Source organism: Cyprinus carpio, chromosome A5 (genome assembly GCF_018340385.1).
Source record: "Cyprinus carpio isolate SPL01 chromosome A5, ASM1834038v1, whole genome shotgun sequence".
NCBI classification, from domain to species: Eukaryota; Metazoa; Chordata; class Actinopteri; order Cypriniformes; family Cyprinidae; genus Cyprinus; species Cyprinus carpio.
In genome coordinates, this window is record NC_056576.1 from 1060600 (window position 1) to 1086893 (window position 26294).

At 35.2% G+C, this 26294-nt stretch overlaps 2 protein-coding genes across 3 annotated transcripts; both read right to left on the reverse strand.

The window, feature by feature from the left end:
* Positions 1-1063: 1063 nt before the first annotated feature.
* LOC109089428 (protein unc-13 homolog B-like) lies at positions 1064-8502 on the reverse strand. Its single transcript, XM_019103515.2, has 7 exons — positions 8428-8502; positions 7391-7514; positions 6085-6158; positions 5309-5366; positions 4376-4411; positions 3003-3213; positions 1064-2458 (listed from the first exon to the last, which is right to left on the reverse strand). The coding sequence occupies exons 2-7, from the start codon at positions 7470-7472 to the stop codon at positions 2455-2457; spliced, it is 465 nt and encodes a 154-aa protein (XP_018959060.2). The 5' UTR covers positions 7473-7514; positions 8428-8502; the 3' UTR covers positions 1064-2454.
* A 3-nt stretch (positions 8503-8505) lies between these two features.
* Positions 8506-25913, reverse strand: LOC122141992 (protein unc-13 homolog B-like). Of its 2 annotated transcripts, none has more exons than XR_006158265.1 (4): positions 25675-25913; positions 23377-23406; positions 13140-13239; positions 8506-8545 (listed from the first exon to the last, which is right to left on the reverse strand). XR_006158265.1 is itself a non-coding variant. In XM_042751139.1 (4 exons), exons 1-4 carry the CDS (start codon positions 25694-25696, stop codon positions 12474-12476), a joined length of 288 nt encoding a protein of 95 aa, XP_042607073.1. In that variant the 5' UTR covers positions 25697-25913; the 3' UTR covers positions 12040-12473. The 2 variants fall into 2 exon arrangements, 1 of the variants encoding a protein (XP_042607073.1); XM_042751139.1 differs by lacking the exon at positions 8506-8545 and adding an exon at positions 12040-12609.
* Positions 25914-26294: the final 381 nt, after the last annotated feature.

Sequence of the window (26294 nt, forward strand, 5' to 3'; positions counted from 1 at the left end):
GGAGCTGCCTGGGGCTTGATTACTTGTTATCACATAAAAGACCAGATAGCAAGCCCTGAGACTGAGGTTGTTCCTGTGAATCATTTTGTGTCTTTGGCTGCACCTGAGTGTTTGGATGGCATTGATCGTCTGGCTTGGTATTTGATCTATATTGAAGTTTAGATGCATTTTCATTTCTATCAACTGTATCCAGTGCATCTATTTTAATCTCTCTTTGATTTTCAGTAGACAGCCACTCATTATGACATTTTGCTGCAGCATCTCTTTCTGCAACTATATCTGCAGAAGCTTCTTCAACATTGCCGGGTTTTTCAGGATTCACAACAACAGTAGTAATATTTTGTGTAGTTGCTGTTTGATGAGGCTTTGATGAGGCTGGTGTTCCAGTCTGTGGCTTTGGTGGTAAAGTTGAGCTTGTTTTGAATAGATTGGACAACAAGCCAGTTTCTGCATTTCCTTTGGAAACACTTTCAAGCAGTACAGAACGACTGGACAGTGGTGATTTAGCCCCAGTTTGGGGTCCGCCAGATCTAGGAGTATTGGGATCTTTACCTGTTGTCAGTTTTAGAAATCCAGACAGCATACCACCTTCTTGTTTAGGCACCTGAGTATTGACTGGAGCATCTGAGGAAAAGAAAGGGAGCTTTAATTTATTGCCAAAAGTACCAGACACATCCTCAGATTTTGGAGCCTCAGCTTGCTTAAAAATAGAAAACCCCGAAGGGACCTCAGTTGGCTTATCGTCGGGAGCATTGTTTGATATGAGTGAGTTCAATGACTTTTTAAAGGGGCTAAATAATCCAGTGTCTTCTGCGAGTGTTTGACTGGCAGGCTTTGCCTCAGTTTTACTCTCTACTAGCTTGTATGTAACACCTCTGGGCATGGAATCAGGTAATTCACCAGATGATTCTGTGTCAGGTAAGAGCTCTACTGATCCACTTCCTGATCCCCCAAATGAGGACTGGTGCTCAGGTTGTGTGCCAGACCCCTCTAAAGACAAACTTTGGAATTTCTCCATAGATTCTTCTTTATACTCTGCATTTTCCCTGAGATATATTTGGTTGTGAAATAGTTTCAGCACTAGATTTGTCTCCAAAAAGCCTGAAAGGGCTCAGTCTTCCTAGCACTGAATCAACCACTGTTTGTGTCTGACTTGAAGTGGAGTCCTGAGTTTGAGAGCCACTTGAATCAGCAATGATTGTAGCATTAGTCTCTGATGTGGCACTAGCTGGTCGACTGACCTCTGGGGACTGAAATGGCAAGAGCGACTGCAAAGAGAACTTCTTGTCTGCATTAGATTCCTGATTAACTACCTGATTAACAGGTAGTAAAACAGCCACTGGAGTTGGACTACAAGTTGATTTAGGTATGAAAGAGAACAGTTTGGAAATAGCAGACTTTGACTGGGGAGGAACTGGAGATGGAGTTTTTGTTGTAGTTTCTGTTGATTCTGTATCTTCAGATGCTGTTTTAGTATTTGTGATTAATTTAAACAGAGCTCATGGTGTTTTTAACACCCACAATACATTTTTCCACAGCTTTTTCCTCTTTTATCTCAGCTGATTTACCCTCAGTTTTCTTTTCTTCACTCTCTGTTTCTGTTTTTGTGACAGACTTTTGCATTGATTTATATTTACTCATTTCCTCCTCTCGTCCAGGTTGATATTCTAACACAGAGCCGACTAAGTTCTGAAGTTCGTCCATACTATCATGATACTCCTTATTTGGCTTCTGCACAGATGACAATATTTCATCTGGACCCCATGTGCAATCATTCCCCATGCTGCTCTGTTGTTCATAATAGCCTTATGACCATTCATCATAAGAGGAAATATGTCTTGCGTTATTGTAGTAACTGTCATATTCATACTGTGCATCCTCTTCTACAAACGCCATATCATCTAGCTCCTCTTCAGACCCAAGAGAGAACTGCATTTCATCAGATCCTGCAGACCCATATTTACTTCTTGCTCTCATCCTGGCTTCCTCTTCCTCACAATAAATTGTATAGTTCTCAAGGGTGTCTTCAAATGAGTTCTTGCCCACATCTTGGTTTTGTACAACAGCTCCTCTGTATATGATGTTTGGTTTGCCTTGAGAAGTTGCCTAATTGAAGAAATGATGGAAATTTCAGGATGGGAAATATCATCCTTGAAGTTTCTAGCTTCCTTATAGACCAAACGGACCTCACTGCTGCCTGTGGCTTCTCTCCTGATGGGATTTGCATAACACTGTCTGGTAAAACCGACTGTCTTTGGAGTCACCCGGTCTACTCACGATTCTATAAATTTCACTCTTGGTGTCATCATCGTCACCCCACGTTTTCTGCTCTGGTTCCAGGTAATCATCCAGTATGTTGTCATTAATTTTGTATTTGGTCTCCCAGTCTTCAACCCCCATACCTGAGTCCACTGGAATCATTCTGACATAATTTGTACCACTTGAAAATCTGGTTTACCTAAAGTGAAAGTGCCAGAAGCATGGATGAGGAGAAGAATGAACAGGAAGAGAAATGAACAAAATCTTAAATTAAAATATATAGATGGATATAAAAAGAAAGACAGAAAAAATGAAAATGTATGAAACAACTAAAATTTAACATTTTTGGAGCTAAACTGATAGCAAAAATTAATTTCTTGATGATTTTAATTCTTAAAATTTATTTTAGAAGCAACTCTTAGATATTACTCATAGATCATACAGTATATTGAATATGTGTATTTTGTCTTACCGCACTGATAGTCTTTGGCACACTACCCTTGTTTTTAATGCAAACTTTAAACAAGAAAACAAGTTTGTCAGTGCAGAAAGACAAAATACAAGTATATTCAAGACTTTATCTGAAAACAAGTCATAGTATCTTATTCAACGGTTGCTTCAGATAATTGCAATATTGAAAATAACAAACTTTTTTAAGGATTTTTAGATAATGGGTGGGTAATAGAATATTTCAAATATGCCAAGATGTACATGTGTTTGTTTAATCAAGTGTTCAAACATACCTCTGTTCCCTTCCTTCTCTATAATCCAAGTCATAGCTCTGGATAGAGTCTGTCCTAGATAATGCATGATTCTGTAACCTTCGGCCAATAGGGTACTGATGTACAGAGGAATTGGGTTGAGCTGTGGTGTGGTATTGTGGAGGCCTGCTGTTTGTCTCACTGCGGTAATCACTGTCCCTGTCATCCACAGCACTGTCATGGTCATCAAAAGCTACAGCATAACGAAATCCAGAATTGAGTAAAGGGTGGTCAGGGAGAACTACACCTAAAACTTCAAATGAATTAAATTAAATGAATGCAGAGACTCCAAAGACAATGCTAAAGCAGTGACAGTTGTGGTATAGGTTATATTCCAGCATAAATTATATTAAACTAAATTTATTAGTATTATTTTTAAACTTCATATTAAAAGAGAAACTACATGGAATATTTTTACTTGTAAAAGATTGTCACAACACTGCATAAAAGCTAAAAGGAAATTGAAAATGGTAATAAATAAATAAATAAAGGTGATGGAGATGTTATTTGTTAATTACACATTTCTAAATACAAATCACATTCACAACAAATAAATGCATGAAGCATAAATATATGAATAACGAAGGAATAATGAATAACCAAAATAGGAAAGGAGAAAGAATTTCAGTTTACAAATGCACTTAACTTCAATAGTAAGTTACCAATGAAAATGAAATGAATCAAAAGCATTTGTTGCATTTGACAGGCGTAGCCTAACTGATAGAGTGTCGGACTTGTACCCTGAAGGTTTCGGCTTCGAGTCTCAGGTCCCACAATGGTATGACATCACACTTTGCAGCGTCTTTTCAAAAGCTTAAATTCAACACATAACAAGTAATAATAAATCTAAAATGTAAAATTATACAATCTACTCCACTTTCCTGCAATGCTGCAGTTTTACATTTCTGTTCTTTTAATTCAGCTAAAGGTCATGCCGTGATGTTTTGATCTTTTCTTGGTAACACAGATTCATGTGATATTAATTTGCTGATCAGAGCTCCCCAAACTTGAACCTATAAGGCAGCGAAATCCAAAACTTTTTTGCATGAGATTGCATTTCTTCTTTCCCACATTTGCATGTGTATGAATGGAAGTCAATTGACCGAAAAGTATAGTGTGAATGCTCCTTAAGATGGAAAACATCAATTCAGTCTAGTGTGTCAAAACATTTGACTGGTAGTGCATATTACACATATGTTTGCTAATTTGTGTAATGTAAATACAATTTTCCATTACAAGTTCCTCCAACCGAACCTTATTCACTCTTTCTCTCTGTAAATGAATAAATGGTAACAGAAAGAATAAAGAAAGAAAGAAGTAAAATGATGATTAGTTCCAAAACACAAAGTACATACTCTGCTGGTCATTCCATCCAAAGTATGTCCAGTCGCCTAGTGGTGTGGAGAAAGTTAAACAATAGAAGATAATGGTAACACTTTACAATAAGGTTCCATTTGATAACATTGATTAACTACATTAGTGAACTTCATTAATCATTTACTAATACATTATTAAAACCACAATTTGTATTTGTTAATGTTTAACAGACCTGAGCTAACATGAACTAAGAATAAATAGTTGTTCTAACGACTTGTACTAAATACTTGAACACTAACAATGAGCATTTCATTTGTTAGTCAATGCATTAACATTAACTAATAAAGTCTTATTGTAAGTGTTACTTATGCAAAATATAATTGCATAACCCACAGAGAGTGTTTAAAGAGTTTGCAAGCAATTCTGCTTTCTTGATTATTTAATATCATAAATCTACTTCTGTATTTCTTATTACAAATTTCTCTCAAGTATTTCAGGAAATTACTTCATGGTTGCGTAGGTCACCCAAAAATGAATATTCAGCAATTATTTATTCACATTCATGTTGTTACAAATCTCTATGACATTCTTTTCCATGGAACAAGAAAGTAAATTTCACAGAGATGTCATAGTATTCACTTCCACTTTATTGATTTTTTTCATACAATGAAAGTAAATATTGACTATCATAGTCTCATTCTGCATAACATCATATTTTATGTTCCAAGTAAAAAAGAAAGTAATAAAGGTTTAAGTTAACATAAGAGAAGCCTCTTTTGTTGGTGTACTATCCTTTTAACCAAAAATAAATCTTGACACTTGCAATATTAATACAACAAACAGAACATAAAAGTCTGAATGCCATAATCACCAGGGTTAAATGCATCACAATAGCTATAAACTACTGCCATCTACTGGCTTGAAAGCTACTCATCAAGTAATTTAATTTTTTTCCCCAAGAGAATACTTACAGCACTGCGAGGGCGCTGAGGGCAGCTGTCTTCTCTGTGCTTCATCTTGCAGTGAATACTATTCAGAAATTTATGGGAAATTAATAAAATGGTTCAAATTCATGCTAATACGCAAAGTATTTCAGCTAACATCAGTTTTAATACGCTGTCTGTTTTCATAAATGAGGTGAATCGAAAAGCCTAAGCTAGAGGCTTACTTAAACTTGTTTTACACTGGCTAAGACCATGTCTGCTAGGAATCATTGGTAACTAAGATGTGATGTTCATGTGCTCTAATCTTCCCCTCCATTGGTTATACAGCACATCTTAGTGGTCTTTTGAAAGTAGAACTGTAAGGCCCTTGCAGTGCTCAGTGCTCACAGCAGGAGGCAGTAAAAGATCATTCTTATAACTAAACTGTAGAACTCCAGAATTTTTTGGTTTAGCAATGCAATGTTGATTAGCTCAAAATACCAAATACAAAATACCTGATACAATATACAAATTCAACATAACCAAAATCATTTTTGGTTTATTTTTATATATTTAAGAAAAGGTTCCGAGTTTCAGGCAACAGCTGAAAATGAAAAAGAAAAAAAAAACAACCCTATACAGATTTCCATTTGTTGGATATGAAAAAAAAAATATCACATCTCACATATAAAACTCACTCACTGATTTACTTATTTGAAATTTTGAATAGTGGTAACTGCTGCCCAGGTCCATCAAACTAACATGTTACTTCTACTGTACATATTCACACATCTCTACTCCATCTAAACACACACAGTCTGTACCTCATCATGTGTCCTCATAGAGTTGATGCGCTCCAGCTTTTTAGTCCAGTACTGGGCCTCGTCGTCAGGGATATCTGCACAAGCAAACAAATAATACAGAAATAAGGGCAAAGGAAAGTCTGATATCTTTAGATAAAACTCCAGCTTCCACTGTTCCAATGCGCCTCTTGCTCCTCCCGCTGCTACCTTCCAGATTTTTCGGTCCGCGTAGCACTTAATTCTGTATTCACAGTGTTTAATATGGCATGAGACAGTAGTAGTTACTGCAGGAATATCACAAATACATCAGCACACTTTGCTTCCACTCTTGTTTCCCTTAGATGTTCTTCATTTACGTCTCCTTAATTCTCTCAATTCATTTAGATTTTTTATATCAAACAGTGGCCCTAAAAAGTACTTGGACACTTAAAGGGATACTCAAACAGTAATATTATATTGGTTTGCAAAGTCTTAAAGGGATACTCTAACCCAAAATGAAAGTTTTGTCATTAATCACTTACGCCCATGTTGTTCCAAACCCGTAAAAGCTTTGTTCGTCTTCAGAACACAATTTAAGTTATTTTGGATGAAAACCGGGAGGCCTGTGACTGCCCCATAGACTGCCAAGTAAATAACAGTGTCAAGGTCCATAAAAGGTATGAAAGTCCTCGTCATAATACTCTATCTGCCATCAGATGTGCTATCTGGGTTATATGAAGCGACGGGAACACTTTTTGTAAGGATGCACTTTTTTGTTTTCTTTCAAATCAAAGCTAAATACACGTAGAAACAGCGCATCCTTGTGGCGCGAATGATACAGAAGAGCATACGCAGCATACGGTGATATGGAGAGACACAGAGGAGACTGTTGACAAAGAAATTGTTGAATAAAGTCATTATTTTTGTTTTCCTCGCTTAGAAAATGTATTCCCATCGCTACATATAACCCAGATTGCACGTCTGATGGCAGATGGAGTATTCTGATGATGACTTTCACTTATGGACCATGACACTGTTATTTATTTGGCAGTCTATGGGACATTCACAGGCCTCCCGGTTTTCATCCAAAATATCTTAAATTGTGTTCTGAAGACGAACGGAGCTTTTACGGGTTTGGAACGACATGGGGTAAGTGATTAATGACAAAATTTTCATTTTGGGGTGGAGTATCCCTTTAAGTCACTTAAAAATGCATTAATTTATTTTTGTGGCAACTGTATATGTGCCAGTTAAAGGAAATGCTTAGAATCTGTTCTAAGAGGTCTGATAAAAGGTAAATCTTAAAATAAAATAAAATAAGGAATTTTCTATATTATATGTGGACTACCGAAAGGAAGCTCAAAGCGTGTGTCCAGCAGCACTTGGTGAGGAGTGGGGTTTTTAGTGCCATATATCTCATCTTCCTTCATCAGAACCTCTGAATCCAGTGAGGTCCATTCTCCAGGCCCCTCCTGAAGAAAGAGAGAGGGAGAACACTATAAGACTCCATGCCAGGGACTTTGACTGAATTTGTTTCACAGGGTATGTGCATTTTCCATTTATAAATTCATGAGGGCAATATTAATAAATTCAACTACATTTTTATATTTTCTGCAGAAAATGTGAGTGGCCGCCAACTCTGAATACCAGTCCATTACCCATAATAACGCTTTCTCAAGTGAAAACATCTATCCCTTGTTGTCCTCTCACATCAAAATCCACTGACAGATTTTAAAAGTGTTTTGAACTGCTTTCATTTGTAAACAGTGCTTGAGCTGTGCATTTTTCTTTCTTGATTCAGATGATACAACTTTTTCAATGAAGAAAGCAATATTATAGATGGATTTTCATATTTTAGCCATGCGGCTTTAAGTTATAAACATCTTAATGAAGCTTTTTGCTTCACAAGAAATTAATTTATGGACTGGATTCATGATGGTTACTTGTGGATTATTGTGATGTTTTTATCAGCTGTTTGGACTGTCATTCTGACAGCATCACATTCACTGCAGAGGATCTACTTGCAAATGATGTAATGCTGAATTTCTCCAAATCTGCTGAAGAAAATCTTCAACATCTTGGATGGCCTAAGGGTCAATTTTCAGCACATTTTAATTTTGGGCTAAATTATTATTTTAATTGACTGCCTTTGACTGGCACCCTGGGGCTATTCCAGAACTGTCCAGTTCGAAGCTATTCAGGCATTGTTTTCATCATTCTCACCATTTGCACTCCCCACCCACCTCAGCTCCGGGCATGACTCAGATGGTCTTAACTTCTAGTGTGAAACAAGGTGGGAGTGGCACTTTCATGCCTCACCAGATTGAAAGCTGAGATGTGTGACTGTTGAGGGTGTATTCTGATTGGCTGGTGGTGCCCACTTACCTCATCTGATTGGCGTATGGTGTTAAGTGGGATCCATGCTGTTCCTATCAAGATGTCCCAGATGAGCCCTTTATTGCACACCTCCACAACCAGACCCAGGTCCAGACGATTAATCTCACTTGGGCCACAGATAGCGATACAGAAATAGAGATCAGACTATCATCAAACATGATGAAGAAATGCACCAATTCTGAAATCTCCAAATTCACCCACAACTCTCTCTGAGTTTAAGACACTTCATCAGTGTCCTTTAGAGGAGAGTCTAAAAATAGCTTTACCAATGCTGGGTGAATAAATATTTTGTACAAATCATAAAAATGTAATTTTAAATTATTAATGGTACATTTTTGGAATGGAATTATATGGTTGAGTATACTTGTATATTGGTGGCTAACAGTATAGTTAATTGTGTCTTTTATAACATCAAGCTTAAGCCGGCTAATGTTTGCTTCAGTAGATTATCCCTATGTACATAAATACATGATTTCATATCTGTATAAATTTGCATATAATTTTATTTGTTCATGTTGTTTATGTCAGAAATAAAAGTTAAACTTTTTCTTTTTTTACTCTTTGGTGTGCCATTTTAAAAACTGTATGACTCATGACCCACTAAAAGACAGCTGCATAGTGCTTTTATCCACCAATCAGTCCATCATTCACTTTACTGGATTTAAAAAGTTTTAAAAAATTAAATATATATATTATAAAAAAAGAAAGTAATAAGGCTTAGAATCTAAATGAGGGTGAGTAAATTATGACCAAATTTTCATAATAATTCAGCTTACTCAAAGACAGTATATTTTGGACCTTGCTTTAGGGTTAACACATGGATCAAAAGAAAGGACCAAAAGAAAGAAAGGGGGGCCAGATTGTACATTTTACATCCTAGCCTGTACATTTTAATAAACAGTACTAATAGTAATAGTTAGATGCCAGATATATTATGTATTATTTAAGCTATGGCTCTGGGTAATTTAATTTTAGAATAGAGATCACGGTTCTCCCACGATTCTGAAAACAAAACATTAGACAACCAAACAAAATAATATGTAGGCTAATTTACTTGAATTTCTGACAAAATGTTTTATTTAATGTTATAAATGAGTCTATTTACAAATGTCTAAAATGTTATTTTAATGTTAATGTTATAGTCTATTTTAAAATAGACATTAGGGATGTAACAATTAACCGCGAGCCAGTTGAAAATCGATTCCAATATGTGACGATTCAAAACGGTTGAGAGGCTTAACAAATCGCGATTCATTTAGGGGTAGGAGTTTATATGAATGAAACTTCTAAAATACAGCTGAGTCTGAAACCAGAAATGTGGAGGTAGAAAGTACATTTGTCCAAATCTTATTTTCAATATTGATAATAAGAAATGTTTCTTGGGTTTCAAATCAGCATATTAGAATGATATCTGAAGGATCATGTGACACTGAAGACCAAAGTAAAGGCTGCTGAATATTCAGCTTTGCGATCACAGGAAAAAAATAGTTTTTTGTTATTTGTAATAATCTTTCATAATAGTTCTGTTTTTACTGTGTTTGTGGCAATGGTGAGCATAAGACACTTTTTTCAAAAACATTAAGAGTCCAAACTTTTGAACAGTAGTATACACCTCCACACAAAATCACTTTAAAACACTGACTATTATTCCTTTGTGGAAGAATAAATGTTAGCAATCTGAGAGAGCATCTCCACAATTCTGTTCGGCAAATGGTTTCATTGTCTATCTCTCTCTCATTTTATGTCTATCGCTATCAATTTGTCTCGTCTCTTTACTAGACTGATCTCTGCCATGTAAGGTCAGCAAGTGGCGCAGTTTAACCTCTCAAAGATCCGACAAAACCTGAACACTCATCCTCTTTATCCCCATAACAATCTCTCTCTCACATACACACCTGACAATGTACACTTACTCTACTAACACACAAACTTTCTCACTTACTCATATATAGTTTTGTACTGGATCCAAACATGATACCACTACACAGCTCTCCCTTTTATATTACAGGGTGTGCATTAATGCTTATTAATTCAAAAATCTGTGTTTAATAGGTCTTTTTAAAATTGACATAAATGACAGGTGTAATTAAAAATGTATTCATTATACTGTTGTCCATAATTATCTACAATACAATCCAGCTGTTAGTAATCCTAATCTTCACATTACGTAATCAGATGGTATTGTCCCACTCCACAAAACCAGGATTTGCCCTGACAGTGACACACTTTTCACACTTTTTATTCACATAATGTTCATGTTTGATGATAAGAATTTGTATTTTAATCCAAAATTTTTCATTTTGCTGTTCAATCATCTTTTGACTTAAACATACATGTCACTAGTAAATATTTTAATTTTATTTATTTATATTATCATTATATATTTTTGTTCCATGTGCCACATAAAAAACAGTTCTTCTACATTACCAAACCATATCAGTGAATCAGTAATTTAATATTATAAAATTTATGTGTATATGTATTTGACTATGTATGTGTGTGCGAGTATTAAACCTATATAAACACTTGTAACCTAATCTATTATTAGAGACGCCCCTCTCCCTGGACAGATGATAAATTAATTTTGCCTGTCATATTTGGGAAGCATATTTAAACTGGCCATCTACTCATGGCTGAACAGCACAGTCTAGCCACAAACACAGAAATGACAGCTGGGAATATTGCGTCCGCTCTAAATATGATAGTGTGACAGCTTCCTGCATAATGTGTCACACTAACAGGCCTTTCACATTTACTCATCTGAAACCTTCTCGCTATCAATACCTTTCTTTCTATAATACATTCACTTCATCCTTCTACACTTTAGTTTACACACAATGCCACTTCAACCCCTTAGTGAAAGTGTGTTGTGTATGTGTGGATTTTAACCTGCCAATCATTCGTGAGTGCTAAGCAGCAGGACAATAATCCAGCCCCAGAGGATCTCTGTCTGAATAGAACACACACACAAAGCTGAGCCACTGGCCTAGAATCCTAACACACACTATCCCTATAATTATACAACACTTTCTCAAAGAGGTAAAAGGCACATTGCTACTGATTTTAGGCTTTCCGACCAAAACAGCCAGACAGAATGGCTGATATTATTTGGAACGTTTCGGGGTGTCAAAGGTCAGTAGAACATGTTGTGGTTATTCTGCATCTAAGAGGGGAATTGACAAATTTGAGTTTGGAAAGATTCTTTTCATGTTTTTTAAAATGATATTCTAAAATATCATTCATTTCAAATAACTTTTTTATATTTTAATATGTTTTAAAACAATTTATTCCTGATATGGTATTTTCAGCAGCCAATACTGCAGTCATCAGTGTCACGTGATCCTTCAGAAATCATTCTAATATGCTGATTTACTGCTCAATAAACATTTCTTATTATCAATATTGAAAACAGTTGTGCTGCTTAATATTGTTGTGAAATCGGTGATACATTTTTACAAGATTCTTTAATATATAGAATGTTCAAAAGAAGAGCATTTATTTGAAATATCTTTTGAAAAACAAAATATTATCGTGTTTGACATTATAATTGTCTTTACTGTCACTTTTGATCAATTTACTGCATCTGTTATGAATAAAAGTATTAAAAATGTCTTACTGACCCTATATTTGGGTCAGAATACACATGAAACCTCATCATTTAACAATAGTTAAAATAATATAATCAAACTACTGACAATCTCACATATTTCTCCAAATTGTCCCAAAACACAAGTGACTTATATTTTCCCTATTTTCTATGTTCACTATTTTCAATGCAATTGAGGTTTTTAATCTTCAAAAAAAGTATGCAACAATATACATGAGATTCAGGCTTCAAGAGCTTTGTACGAGAAACAGACTGAAATGAACCCTTCTCTCACCATTATCACTCAAATTAAATGTGAAATGTAATCTCTAATAATGTCTACAAATTGTGTTACTTTCAACACTGTTTAGATCAGATTACTGATAATATTGGAAAAACATTAAGTAACTCTTCCATCTCTGGTGAAGACTGAACAAATGTGCTTTTTTTAATAGAAGAAGTAAAACTTTAAATGTGTTTTGTGAACTCCCAGTCCAGATCCCCCTCTCTCTGGTAATCCCCGTAACTGCAGCTGATTCTCAGAATTCTTCCTGAAGAATTGACAAAATAATCTCTGGAACAATCTGAAAATCAGGGACAACTTCTAGGACATGCAAAACCTCCTGAGAGCCCATCAAAAAGCTATTTAACAATTGTCATTACAACACAAGAGGGTCAAAGGTAAGGGAAGGTAAGACAAACTGTAGTGTGTGTGCATAATTTAAAGCAAGAACCAAATAAATTGCTATATGAAGATATAAGGAACGTAACAAGTCTATCTTTTATAAAATAATAAAAAATATCAAACTTTATCCTAAAATAAATATTTCTGTTTATGTGTGTGTGTGTTATATATATATATATATATATATATATATACATATATATGTGTGTGTGTGTGTGTGTGTGTGTGTGTTTTCTTGTTCAAAGAACATATCTGCTCATCCAGTTTGATGTGCTCATAAAAAATCTTACATTTTCCACAGCAAAGTAGATCTGAGTGGGTTTTAAAGTCCTTCAATGAATTGGGGCTCTTTCATTAAGCACATATTTGAGTGTTACAGTGCTACAGACATTTCCAAAAGCACGGAAACACAAAAGCAGCAATACTCACAACATGAAATCCTGTTCCCAGCAGGGCCGGTCTCCTCGCACTGTGATGGTTGTGCTTTTAACATTCTGGACCTTCAGCGTGACATACACATTAAACTTGCCTGCAAAACAACAACAACAACAACAAAAAAAACAGGTTAGAACATTAACACCTATCCGTTCCATATAGTTCACCCAAAAATGAAAATTCTATCATCATTTACTCATCCTCCTGTTATTCTAAACCTATGAGTTTCTTTCTTCTTTCAGGATTGTATAGGTCACTAAATGCTCTTTTTTGGCTACATGAATTCTTCAAGCACAGGAATACAGAACTTAGTTGAGGAATCCATCTTTTTAGATATTAAATAAACCAACTCATGTGATGTCATAGCAAACTGGCAAGTATTGTAATAGAAAATTGAGATGTGTCATCCTCCTCTTAGTGTGTGTGTTAAATATTCATGGTTTTATGTAAATGGAATAGTTATTATGTGCAGCGACACAGACAGGTTGAAATAGGCTGTCAGAGGTCAAAACAACCAGGAATAATTAAACCTAGACAATAAAGTGCCACAAGAGCACAACGAGAGCCACAAGTACAGGGGAATGTGAAAACAATTGTGAGTGCTTCTATAATCTCTCCAAAACTGGTTTTATAAAATCAGTTCCCTGTACAATCTCATTATTAAATGATTTGAGATCAATTTTCAGGATTAAAAAAAACTGTCTGATTTGAACAATATAGGCAAATGCCACTTCATCTTCTGAAATGTAAGAAGTTAATATATTGTAACTTTCAGAACTCAAAACTTCATCCTCAGCCCCAAAAGCCATGTTTTTAACTAAGCTACAAAAGAAAATTCAGAATATGAAGAAAAATAGACTAAAGGTGTCTGGTCTGGTATCCTTGGTAAAGAAGCAGAGTCAAAGTCATTTGCTGTACAGAATTTACACAGCACAGTACTGCATAACAAAGGCAGAGCAGAGCAGAAACAACCTGCTATTACAGGAGCACATCAATTATATCTAAACAATGATGCCAAGTCTTATACTTGATTATCAAATAGACAGGAAATGCATTTTAAGCCAATCATGGAGTCAATTATATAAACGGCTTCTTAATCAAATATAAATTGGTCAATTGCAAAGTTGTCACTAACATAAAAAAATAAACATCTTTCCAACTAATACATGTGTTCCAGTCTACAATAAGCATTTGAATCCAGCTTGGTTTGTTAAGACTGAGCAAAATAAAATCAATCTTGACTATACTTGGTATACTGAATTGCATTTTTTTAAGAAGACAAAACAAAACATATTACCAAACTAACAAAGACTTCAAGACTCATTTCACAGGGGTGATTTTTTAAAGAAAATAGCAAAAATAAGAAGAAAGAAAGAATTAGAGGGAGAGAGGCAGTATTATCAAATTGGACAAAAAAAAAGGATTATTCTAAACAATATTCATTTCAGATAGAGAAATTATTATTTTGTTTCTAGAGAATATTTTTTCTATAAAACAATGTGTTCATTACCCTGTGATTACTCTAAATTTAGCTCATAAATATCAGCATGGGCTGAACTTCCCATCTGCGGAAATTAATCAGCAGACAATTGCTCAATGACATTTCTATTTACAGTGACATTATTCATCCAATCAAGGCTTTTGGCCTGAGAAGCCCTCACAGAAATGAAGCCTGTATTTTTTGTGCAGTCTTCTAAGGAGAATTTTCTTAAAACAGCTAAAAAATATGCTCAATACATCAATAAAAATCACCTGAATATAAGAGGTATCCACTGACCACCTCTTGAAAGGCTTTCTGTCCTTCACTCTTGATTTATTTCAATAGTCCGGTGTCTAATGAATCCTGTAGAAAGCCCCAGAGAAAATGTGTCCTTCACTGAAGAGGGTCTCTCAATCTTTTCATCCAAGATTATCTGGCACGACTAACAAATAGTCATGATCTTTTGCTCTCCAATTCTCCTTCCCTAAACCTTTATCTCTACCTTTCACTTACCCAGGTTCAATTTACCTCAACTGTCAGTCTTGAGAAATACAGAGAAAGAGTAAGACAGGAGATGCCCAAAAAAACAGATGAGATCTCAGTCAATCTCAATTGTTTCTCTTATAGTCAGCAGTGAGATTACATGAAGAAGAAAAATCTTAATAGATCACCATAAAATTACATTTCTGTCACCATTTACTCATCCTCAAGTCATATGGACTATATTTTTGATGCTTCTTTGGTATGTTGTATATATATATCAATCTATGTATCAATGTCAAATATCAATATGTATCAATAAAACGAATACTTATTTTCATTATATATACTGCAATGATTTGAAATAATCCATTTTTTTATAATTTGAATTAAAAAAAAATAGAATAAATTTGTAATCAGTAATATTCTCCCAAATTCTATTCTGTAAATACTATAGTAATTTGTTAAAATACATGAATCACTTTATTAGAGGTTCATAAGATATCTTAAATTGTGCTCTATGTCAAAATGAGTAAAATATTACAATATGAACTCAAATATTTTTAAACTGCTCTTTCAAGACCAAACTATCTGGGCTATGTAATCCACACTCATTTCATTGCACTCTAACTGCATATAAACAACGCTCCCTTTTGATTTTATATTTTCAATCTAAGGAAATTCAGCAGAACGTCTGAGACAACTGACACTTAAAACAAACCACAACTGCAAACTCTGCCGGGATCTAAAAGAGCAACAGTTGAGCAATAAAACAGTCCTCTGAGTGTGTATGCACACATTAGTACTAATTTAATCCTGGACAAGTGTCATGTGTTTGTCTAGGTGAGAACTAGACAGCTTTTCTCTAGTTTAATGAGAATTCTTCCAATTTCTCTCTGCAGACAGGCTGTAAGACCCCTGAGTGTAATCTCTGTCCCCATGGATTCATCCTTATCCCAGAGCCGGCAGAGAGGGACACAGCTTCTACAGCCCGCTCTTGATATGACCACCGTAATGAAGAGCAGAATTGGGGCTGAATAAGAGAGAGATGGAAGGATAGAGCCGGAGAAGATAGAAAAAGTCGGTGAAGGGCAATTGATTCTTTGTAAGAGCTGGGCTGGTTCCATATGTGTGTGTGTGTGTGTGTGTGTGTGTGCCTGTCATTGTTTAACAGTTAGTTACCGACATCTTAACTAACTTAGCTAGTTGTCTTAAACAGCTATCCTTTATGTCTTTTCTCAATACACTTAGCACTGGGTTAACATCTTTTTAAACCTCAGATAAAGGCCACTTTTAACATTGGCTTAAGCAACATTCCACAATTTTTATTTTGCCCAGAGATGAACTGAGATCAATAAAGTATACAAAGACTGATGGCTAACCCAGGGTAAAAAAGATACACAGGCAGGTGTGCTAAAGCAGGTTAGAAATAAACTTTGCAGGACAGGGGGTCCCCAGGGATTAGCATTGTTGAAGACCTCCAGATTCTAACAAGCCTAACAACAACTTACAAGCATAACTGGTCTGTCTAAAAAAAATGTTTCTGTCTTGAAATCTTCCATGGTCATTCTTTTTTCTCTGGCTAAGAAACTATCCGAACTCTCTCACTTTCAATTCAGTTTCTTTTAATGAACTCAATTTCTTTATGCCAATGAAATAAGCTTTTGTGTGTGTGTGTGTGTGTGTGTGTGTGTGTGTGTGTTTGGCCCTAACGTCTATAGCAGCTATATTATCTCTAGATATTTATTTGATTCTCAGCATACCCACATGGAAAATAAAGTAGGGTGAATTTGTGGGCCACATCCTGTTAAACTTGTAATTTAAAACTCTGATTTTTTTTTTCTCACTTTTGATAACTTTAATGTCCATCTATAATATTGTAATTTGAATTTAGTTCATATAATGTGTTATTTTCTAGGTATATACCAATAAACATATTAAGATGATGCACTCCAGACATGTATTTTTTCAGGTAAAGTGGGCCATCTTTGTTATCAAAAAAAGATTCTATTGATCCTCTTAATTAAAAATTATTTTAAGAATATGTTTATTAACACATTATCAAACAAACATAATAAGGAACACTTAAAACGTTAAAAATATATATAGCACACTTAGTCAAAGTGGGCCAGTAATATTAAACCTTACAAAACTATTTTTATAATGCATTTTTTTGCTTTTTAATCATTGTTAACTGCAGTAACAAATAACACAAGGAAGGTCACAATAATATTTGTTTACATTTAGTGAGGAACTTTAAAGTTAGAAATGAAAATCTGAATGTTAAAGGGCTTACTAACTTTCAAGAGTCCTCCTTTAGAGATGTAGCCACTATCAGGGGCCTATATAACATCAGCAAAAACTAATTTATAATCTAAAGAATTAGTGTCCCTTTAATTAAGTCCATTGTAATGAAAGTGTAAATCCACGGAGCACACTAAAATCAAGCTTAAATCACCCTCTTACCTGATGGCCCACTTTACCTGAATTCATCATAAATGTTTCTGCATTTATATTGGTGACCATCACTCAGACTGTGTCCTCAAGAACAAAACACTACAATGACTCCATAAGAAGTCAAATGAAAGTAACAAGCATGTGTATTGTTTGTGAAACAAATAATTTTCATGCTTTCTATTACATTATTTTAATATATTTCTAAATAAAACGAGTTAGCTTATGTGTGGGCTTATAGAATCACTTCATCTAGGTATTGAAAAACAAAAAATAGCAAAAAGCTATTTTGCTGTCCAAAGCAGTAGTTGGTTTCAGTTTGAAATCTACATTTCACAAAATTAAAGAATGAGGTTTCAAGTACAGTGAGGAAATATGCACTAATCTCTATTTTTTTTTTTTCAAAAACTGGAGGCAAAAGAAAAGCTAAAACTTTAACTTTTGCTTTTCAATATGTGGACCATGTTAAATGCAATCCTACAGTTAAGCTGCAGAAGAGCTGAAACATGCTTGAAGTTAAAAGCATTAAACGGAAATGCAGAAACAAGGTGTGATTTTTGTGATTAATGGTCTTTATCTGGGGCCTAGGGTGAAGCGAGAAATATCAAATATTCATATCATTCTGAATCTCTAATTAATTTTGAGGGTACATCATTACATCTGTACCCAGTTCCTACACTCTCTCTCTCACTTTCCCAGAGTGCAAAGGGCCTCCCAGGGATGCCTAACCTGATGAATATTTCATTTTTGGAACACTGATGACTTACGAAAATAAATAAGTCATATTCGCACATGCCTGGACCTGTACACGACATTTAAGAGCTATTTGGAGAAATACTCCCCACATGTGATGTTAAAAATAAAAACACAGACACATATACATACATTATATATATATATATATATATGTATATACATACATTACATACTGCTATATAATGAACAGTTTGGAGTCTGTAAGACTTTTTTTTTTTTAAATAAATACTTTTATTCAGCAAGGATACATTAAACTGACAGTAAGAGTCAGTAAAGTTATTTATAATGTAACAAAAGTTTTCAATTTTAAATAAATGCTTTTTTCTCACTTCTATTTAACAAATAATCCTGAAAAAAGTTGCATGGTTTCCACAAAAAATAAGAAGCTTAGCAGCACAACCATTTTCAACAATAATAATAAATGTCCCAAATCAGCATATTAAAATGATTTCTAAAGGGTCATGTGACACTGATATTTCACTGTATTTGTTTACTGTAATATTTGGTCAAATAAATGCACCCTTGGTAAGTATAAGAGACTTCTTTAAAAATAATAATAATAATCTGAATGGTAGTGTGCACAATACATCAAGATAAACATCATGCAAGTAATCAATATAAAAGGAAAATGAAGTATCTTCAGACGGAAACCAATGCATGTTTAGAAAAGGTTAGAAGCCCAGAAACAGGAGTTTTAGACACCCTGTCTCAAATAATAGGCTTCCTCATTTGATGCAATTAAGCTTCAGCACCTGTTAAACTTTCAATGTTTCAATAAGAATACCTCTGTGGCAAAGATAATAGAATCTTATTAGGAGTCGAACTGCATTTGATTCTAGCACAGTATTGAATTCTGTGCTGTGGGTGGGACACTCTGAGAAGAGGCTGGAAAGGCTTTTTCTGTTATGAGCAATAGATTAGATTTCTATGGGCTTCTCTGTCACTCAGACAGACCTCTGTTCATTTGGGAGTCTGACACAGACTGATGCTCTGCTGCTGCTGGTCAAACACACTCTCTCTCTCTCAATGATCTTAGTCTCATTTATGGAATAGTCACTGTACATGAGGTCAATCAAGAGATCACAAATTTTGCAGTTATGATGGTCTCATCTGGTAATTAAACACACACCATGTATGCATACATAAAGTGTGTGTGTGTGTGTGTGTGTGTGTGTGTGTGTGTATATATACATATATGCATGTGTGTGGTGTGTGTGTACACATTCAGATGAATAATTTCTGCACTACTAGCAGCACCAAAGAGAATCACAGAAATAGTTGTAATACTCCCCATCTGCCAGTGCTGGACAGGTAGTTCTGCCCCAAACTCATGCCACTGGTTGAATTGATTTTGTTAAGCCCAGTCGGGCCACTCAAACAAACAGATTGCAATTCTTTTTGATGCTGCTAGTTGTGGAGAAATTACGCACTTCAGCTGTGTCCAAAATAGCATGCTGTCTTGTTGTACTACATTTGGTTTGAAGCTAACTTAGTGACTGTTTAGAAAGTATGTTCTATGTAGTATGAATATTTGCGTAACATGGAATAAATTCGGACATACTACATCTGCCATGTTGTCACTAGTGTTGGGCTATATGGTCATTTTTCAAATCGTCATATCGCCAGCCCATGAGATCACTGATACACAATACTGGGGGGGCAAGAGAGAGACTCTCCGTACTTGTCATAGGCTATTTCATAACTATGTGGTGTTTTAAACCGCGTGGGCACGTGAGAGAGAGAGCCCATGAAAGCACCAATTATCAAAATAATATACTTTCAAACATACTGATAAACTAACATGTTAAATATACAAATATTTAAAACAGCTAGTTCATATATATTCGGATAAAACAGTCATACATGGCTATTAGGACCGCGCATCCTGTGACAAGTTTGCTGCATCGGCACACAGATGTTATCAGTCAACTGTGAAAACTGTGAAAAAAAAGTAAATGTATTTTAAAAGACCAACAGTTTTAAATAACACTAAATACTGGACATAAACGAACACGTTAAATATAAAAGTATATATATAGTTCATATATTTTGGAGTAAAGTTAAAAGGCAGGTCATGGTATTTTAAATTGTCCTAATATTGGTGTTGGAGTCCAACAGGTTTAAATGCATCTCAGGTCTGAAAACATTGTATTTTTCTCAGAATATACATTGAATATTAGATAATTTTTTCAATGATTTCAAAACTATTCGTTCGAAGCAGTCCGGAGTGTTAGAACTGTAAAGCCCTCCCTTCCATAAGCCTACTCTGCTCTGATTGGTAGCTGGCCACGTCTGTTGTGATTGGTCTTTCCGTATACAATGCATGTCGGAAACGAAAGGGCCATTACCATAATTGAATTTTTGCTCCGGAAGTTTATTTGTAAACAAAAGATGCTATAAGTTTACAAAAATGGCATCAATATTACCTTATTCAATACGAGCCCGAGTCCGAGGATTATACTGATGCAGTCGCTCAACCGAAACTCCATCGCAAGCACGACTTGATCAGGACGTTTCTTCTCAGTAGTAAGTTTAAACTCTGCATACTTTACCTGATGTGACAGCTGTTTTATTGCATTCATTATTATTACTTACTTATTTGAGGTGAAAACATAGCGGTCTTCTTGAAATTATGTAAACACACTAACTAGCGGAAGTGTTTGTGGGCAGGTCAGAGTGTTCGTTTTTCGCGGGCAGGCAGGGATTATGTAAATGTGTTACCTTGTGAAGTATATAGGTAACAGGCAGAAGATTCGAAAGAAGATTCAAAATTCTAAGTCGGTTCAGAGTCGACTTCTTTTGAGAGACATTATCTTTATTTTTCATGCACTTTTTTGTGATTAACAACGTTGCAGACTGTTTTACATTGAAGGATATAGCACAAAAAAATTTTTTTTTTTACCCCATATGACCTGCTCTTTAAATTAAACGGATACAGCTGTCATACAGAGCTCCAGACCACACGCCCCATGATGAGCCACACAAACAAGGATGAGATGTGTTCTACACATAACTGTGACATTAAACTCAGTTAGTGAGGGCTCGGTTGAAATATAGGCCGTTCAGATTAACGTACAATACCTTATATCAGCAGACGATGTTCGTCTGTGTTTGTTTGTGGTTGTAGACTCCTTCACTGGCTACAGGCTCTAATCTTAATGTGTGAAATATCAGGGCAATTTGCTAATAACAGCCTAATTATAATAGACCACCTAATTAGAATAATATTGAATACATTTATAGGAGAATGAACCTAATATCGTCTTGACTATCGACAAAGACATCTGCTATTGTCGAAATCTCTGACTATCAGATACATGATTACTATCGTCTATCTGCACAACCCTAGTTGTCACCATCACATGACCTACCACATCAGTTGCATCACATCACTGCTATTCACAATCCTATCCCGTGGCTTCATTGGATAGTAAAGTGTCTGTCAAATGTGCACTCTAGAAATAATAGGTCATCCAGATACTTTTCGCCTAATGTTTTTTGATGAAACACTAAATTGGACATACTACAATTTTGGCATACTGTTTTTCACATACTACTGTATATAGTATGGAAGTAGACATATTCGGACACAGAGTTCAGCTTTAAGGAACTTAGCCGATAGATGGATGAATGGATGATGCATGATGAAGTAGAAGCAGATATTCATTGTGTTGGTGACACAGGGAGAATGAGAAGACTCAGACACGGTCAATAAGAACACAGAATGCCAGACAGAGACAAAAACACTAGCTCATTAGCTTCTCAAATAGATTCATCAGTTCATACTCATGTACCCATATAGATTTATTTACCATAAAATTTGTCCTCCACAATCAATACCTATTCTACTAGCCTTTCAACTTCAATATCACCACCTTAAACACTTGCTCTAAAACATTTTTATCAGAAGTTTTTTATCTAAAGTGACTTACAGATGAAAAAACGCCAAGCATTTCAACATAAGTGTCAAATATTTATTTATTTTATGTTATAAGACACACAAAACAGCAACTATATCACATATTCTAGAAGCTTGGTACCTCATAAACAACCTTTCCCTGGCAGACTGAAATAAACCTCTGCACCTTGCCTCTCTGAAACTGCATCACAGTCAGACTGAAGCTGGAGATTGAAGCCAGCTCTTGCCATTTTTGTATGCAACATGCATCAGATTATAATTAATAATCTCAAAACTGATTCAGAAAAGACTAAAATCTTGAGTCCAGTTTTTATGGATCTATACCAATATTAACATTCTGGCTGATATGATAAGATTATAAATTGCATGGCAAATAATGGATAAATATTATATATATATATATATATATATATATATATATATATATATATATATATATATATATATATATATATATATATATATATATATATATATTTACATATTTACACACACACACACAATTCTATAAAATATAATAATATCAAATTCTATACTATGTTTGAATAGATTAAGAAAAAACACTAAAATCTCAAATCAATCATTTTAAATGCTGCAAAATTATAATGTATATTATAAAAAAATATATATTCATTTTGAGAATTGATAAAGATATCAAGAGAATCTAAATTCATTAAAAAGGAAATAGAATATGCACAAATGTTTGATATTAAATATCTAATGTCAGCTGGTACTGATAAGTAAAAAATAATCATCCCTAATTTTTATGATGTTTTATTAATGTAAATCTCATTTCATTGCTCTTCTATAAAGCTTATTCATATTCTAAAGTTCAGTCATTAAAAGACATACACTTACATGTGTGAGTGTTTGTATCTCTCCTGGGAAGAGAGTGCTATGTGTGTTATAGAAGAGTGAAAATCCCCTGACAGTCTAGTGCTTGCCTGCTGGCTAACAAGAAAACCAGTTCACTGTGTCTCTCCAGTCCAAGCCAAACTGGGCCGCAGCATGAGTCTGATTAAAGCACCAAACACTCATGTGAATGACAACTGACTGCACTGAATGTGTTATTTTTTCCTATTTGATTCTAGGGTAATTGTAGAGCCACAACTGTTTCACACATGACGCAAACAGTCCATTACCTGGAGGTCCTTGGAGCTTGGCCTTTTTCACTGAAAAGAAAAGAAAAAAAGATGAAGTGAAAACCACAAATAGCGTGAAAGAGATTTTTTTTTTTTATAATGAAAGGGACAAAATACAGATACAGGCAAAATACTGCTTAATATAAGATTTAACCACATATATCAAGCAAATGCAAAAACAAAGCACAGGGTTCAGTCCAGACATCCAACAAATAATTTCCTGGCCCATAGCCATTAAAGTTTTAACCCTCTACATTCATATTGCATTTTAATGGCAGATGTTCAGCTGACACTAGACTCCAAAACAGGCAATCTTTGTTCAAGGGACAGTCTTAAAGAACAAGATTTAAAGCAACATGGCAGAACTACCCAGGTGAAGACGACAAGCCAAAATATAAACTTCACACAATCACAATCTTTTCAGGAAAGTGGAAGAGACTTAAAGTAAAAGACAATGCACAGATCTAAAAAACTAAAACACTGAAGCTCTGTCCCTCCCCCCCAACACCAGCATCGTGCTATATACATCCGTCAGCTTTTCACTTTCCCCTCGTGCTTCCTCTCTACATGTGTAGAACAAACTTCTCAACAATCCGCAGCAACACACAAAACACTGCAAATCAAATCTGCTAAAACATTACCATGCAGCTCTTTGCATACACTTTCTTCATACCCTATGCCTCAACTGTAAAACATGGTCTGGAGCAAAATTGCTGATAGAAAAGACAGTGTAAGTGTAAGGTCTGTATGCAAGTAGGGTAAGAGTTACATTCACAATGAGACCAAATCATATTTATTTTGTTCTGTTATCCCAGAATATCTCTCTATTCATCATCGAGATGTCAGTCTCTTTTGATTTTCTGTACATGCTTCCTCTCCCATCACTGCTGACAGCATGACAGATCTCTGTGACACAAAAGACCTCACAGAACAGCAATTTACTCTAGTCCAGACGAACTAAAATCAATTGTATTAGATTTATAAAGGGAGCAAACTCTCACAACATTAAAAAAGCCTGCATGCATACATACATGCACACATACTGTCGGTGCAAATATTCAGTTTCCATATTATTTCTTAGAACAGAATATTTAGCCTAGCGGTTGTAAATAATTTCAATAGTCAACAGCTCAACAGAATTGATAAAATAACAAGACTTGTAAGTGGCGTTTGCACGTGGTGTTGCACATGCAAAAACTACCACCAATATATGGTGCTCTTGGTGGTTGCCAGGGTGTTGCTAATACTGTTAAAGTCACGATAAATCAGAAGTATAAGTTCTTCCAAATTGTGATTTCATGCGAACTTTAAACTTGCAGTTACTAGGGTGATCTGAGCGGTTAGGGCCAATGCTTAGGGTTAGAGATTTGTTCAAAATTCCTAACTCTGATTATGAGCAACAATATCCCAAATCCCAACCTCACACCACTATACGAGATTTGCCTCAAAGCTTTCTGATTGGCTAACACAGGCGGGCCGTGGTCTCATATGCTGAATTATAAATCTCGTACTAGCACAGTACTCTTAATATTTCTGGCATAGAAAGATGTGCTAAAAATATTAATAGTATAGGCCTAGTATCCTGTTCCGAATTCAGCATAGATGGCAAATGGTTGCAGATTTCAATTGAGTATTTTTCGCACACTGTATTATAAATACGGATACTGATTTAACATACAACGTTTAGTATTTATATTACCATATAAATGGAGTCAAGCGAATAGACGTCGATTAAAGCCTCACAAATATATATATAGTGACCAAAGTTAAATCTACTCAAGCTCAGTAATCTAAAACAGTATTGATTCTACATGGATGGCTCCACAAATTAAACAACAGGTGTGCACAGATGGAAGACATAGTTTTGCGGTACAGATATCAATAGAGCACCTAAGGAAAAAAAGACAACCACAGTTCAATAGGGTGGACGAAATGCAATAATCCAAAGAAAAAGCATATGCTTGTTATCAGACAGGTGATCACAGCATATGCTTTAACGTCAACATCTCAGCAGCGGGAAAACCCGTTAAGGGGAAGACGAGTCGCCTCCCATCCACAATAACACACATAAGACCGTGCTACACTTAGCCTACCTGTTTATCGAAAGTTACACCTATTCTTGAATTATAACTTAACCTCATAACCTGTTACCTGTTGCTTAAAACCGGTTTCAGATGCACTTCAAGTTTACCAATTACAAACCAGAAGCACATACACACACAGGTATACAATAAACAGAAGACAGTGTAATAACAAGAAAACTGAAAAACATTTAAAGGTCCCAAACACTTAACTTACCTCGCACGCACAGTAGCGACATTGCTGAGATTTTAGTCCAGCACAGCACAATTATGACTTGATCACCTCCTGTGGCATTTGTCACTTTATTTTCTCCGCTTTCGAAATTATATTTGAGATAGCGAGGAACAATCGAAGATGTTTACATTCATCATAAAAATAAGAGTGAAGTGCCGACTGTGTTTGCAACGCGCCAGGAGAACTGTTCGGCGTTCCCATGGCGTTAGTGACATGTGCATGAGCCAATCATCTTCAACTAACGGAGACTGTAGGCGGTTCTAAAAGATGACGCGTCGAATAACGTCTTGTACGCGCACAGGTGTGTAGATCGCTCTTAAACTCGCATAATTTATAGCATCTGTATCAGTATAATCCTATAAAACAAACAAAGACCCTATGTTTTTAACAAATAGCTGCAGGGTTGAATTGTATTACATTTAATTGTGTAAATTAAGAAATGGTGCGGCTGTATTGGAGACAAGAACAATGTGCAGCTTCTTAAAATTATTGAAGAAGGAGAGAAATAACACCAAAAACGAACCATCATATAATTTTCCACTGTTTTAGTCGCATATTAACTGTAACAAACCAACGTCAGCTAACATCAATCTGTGGTGCAG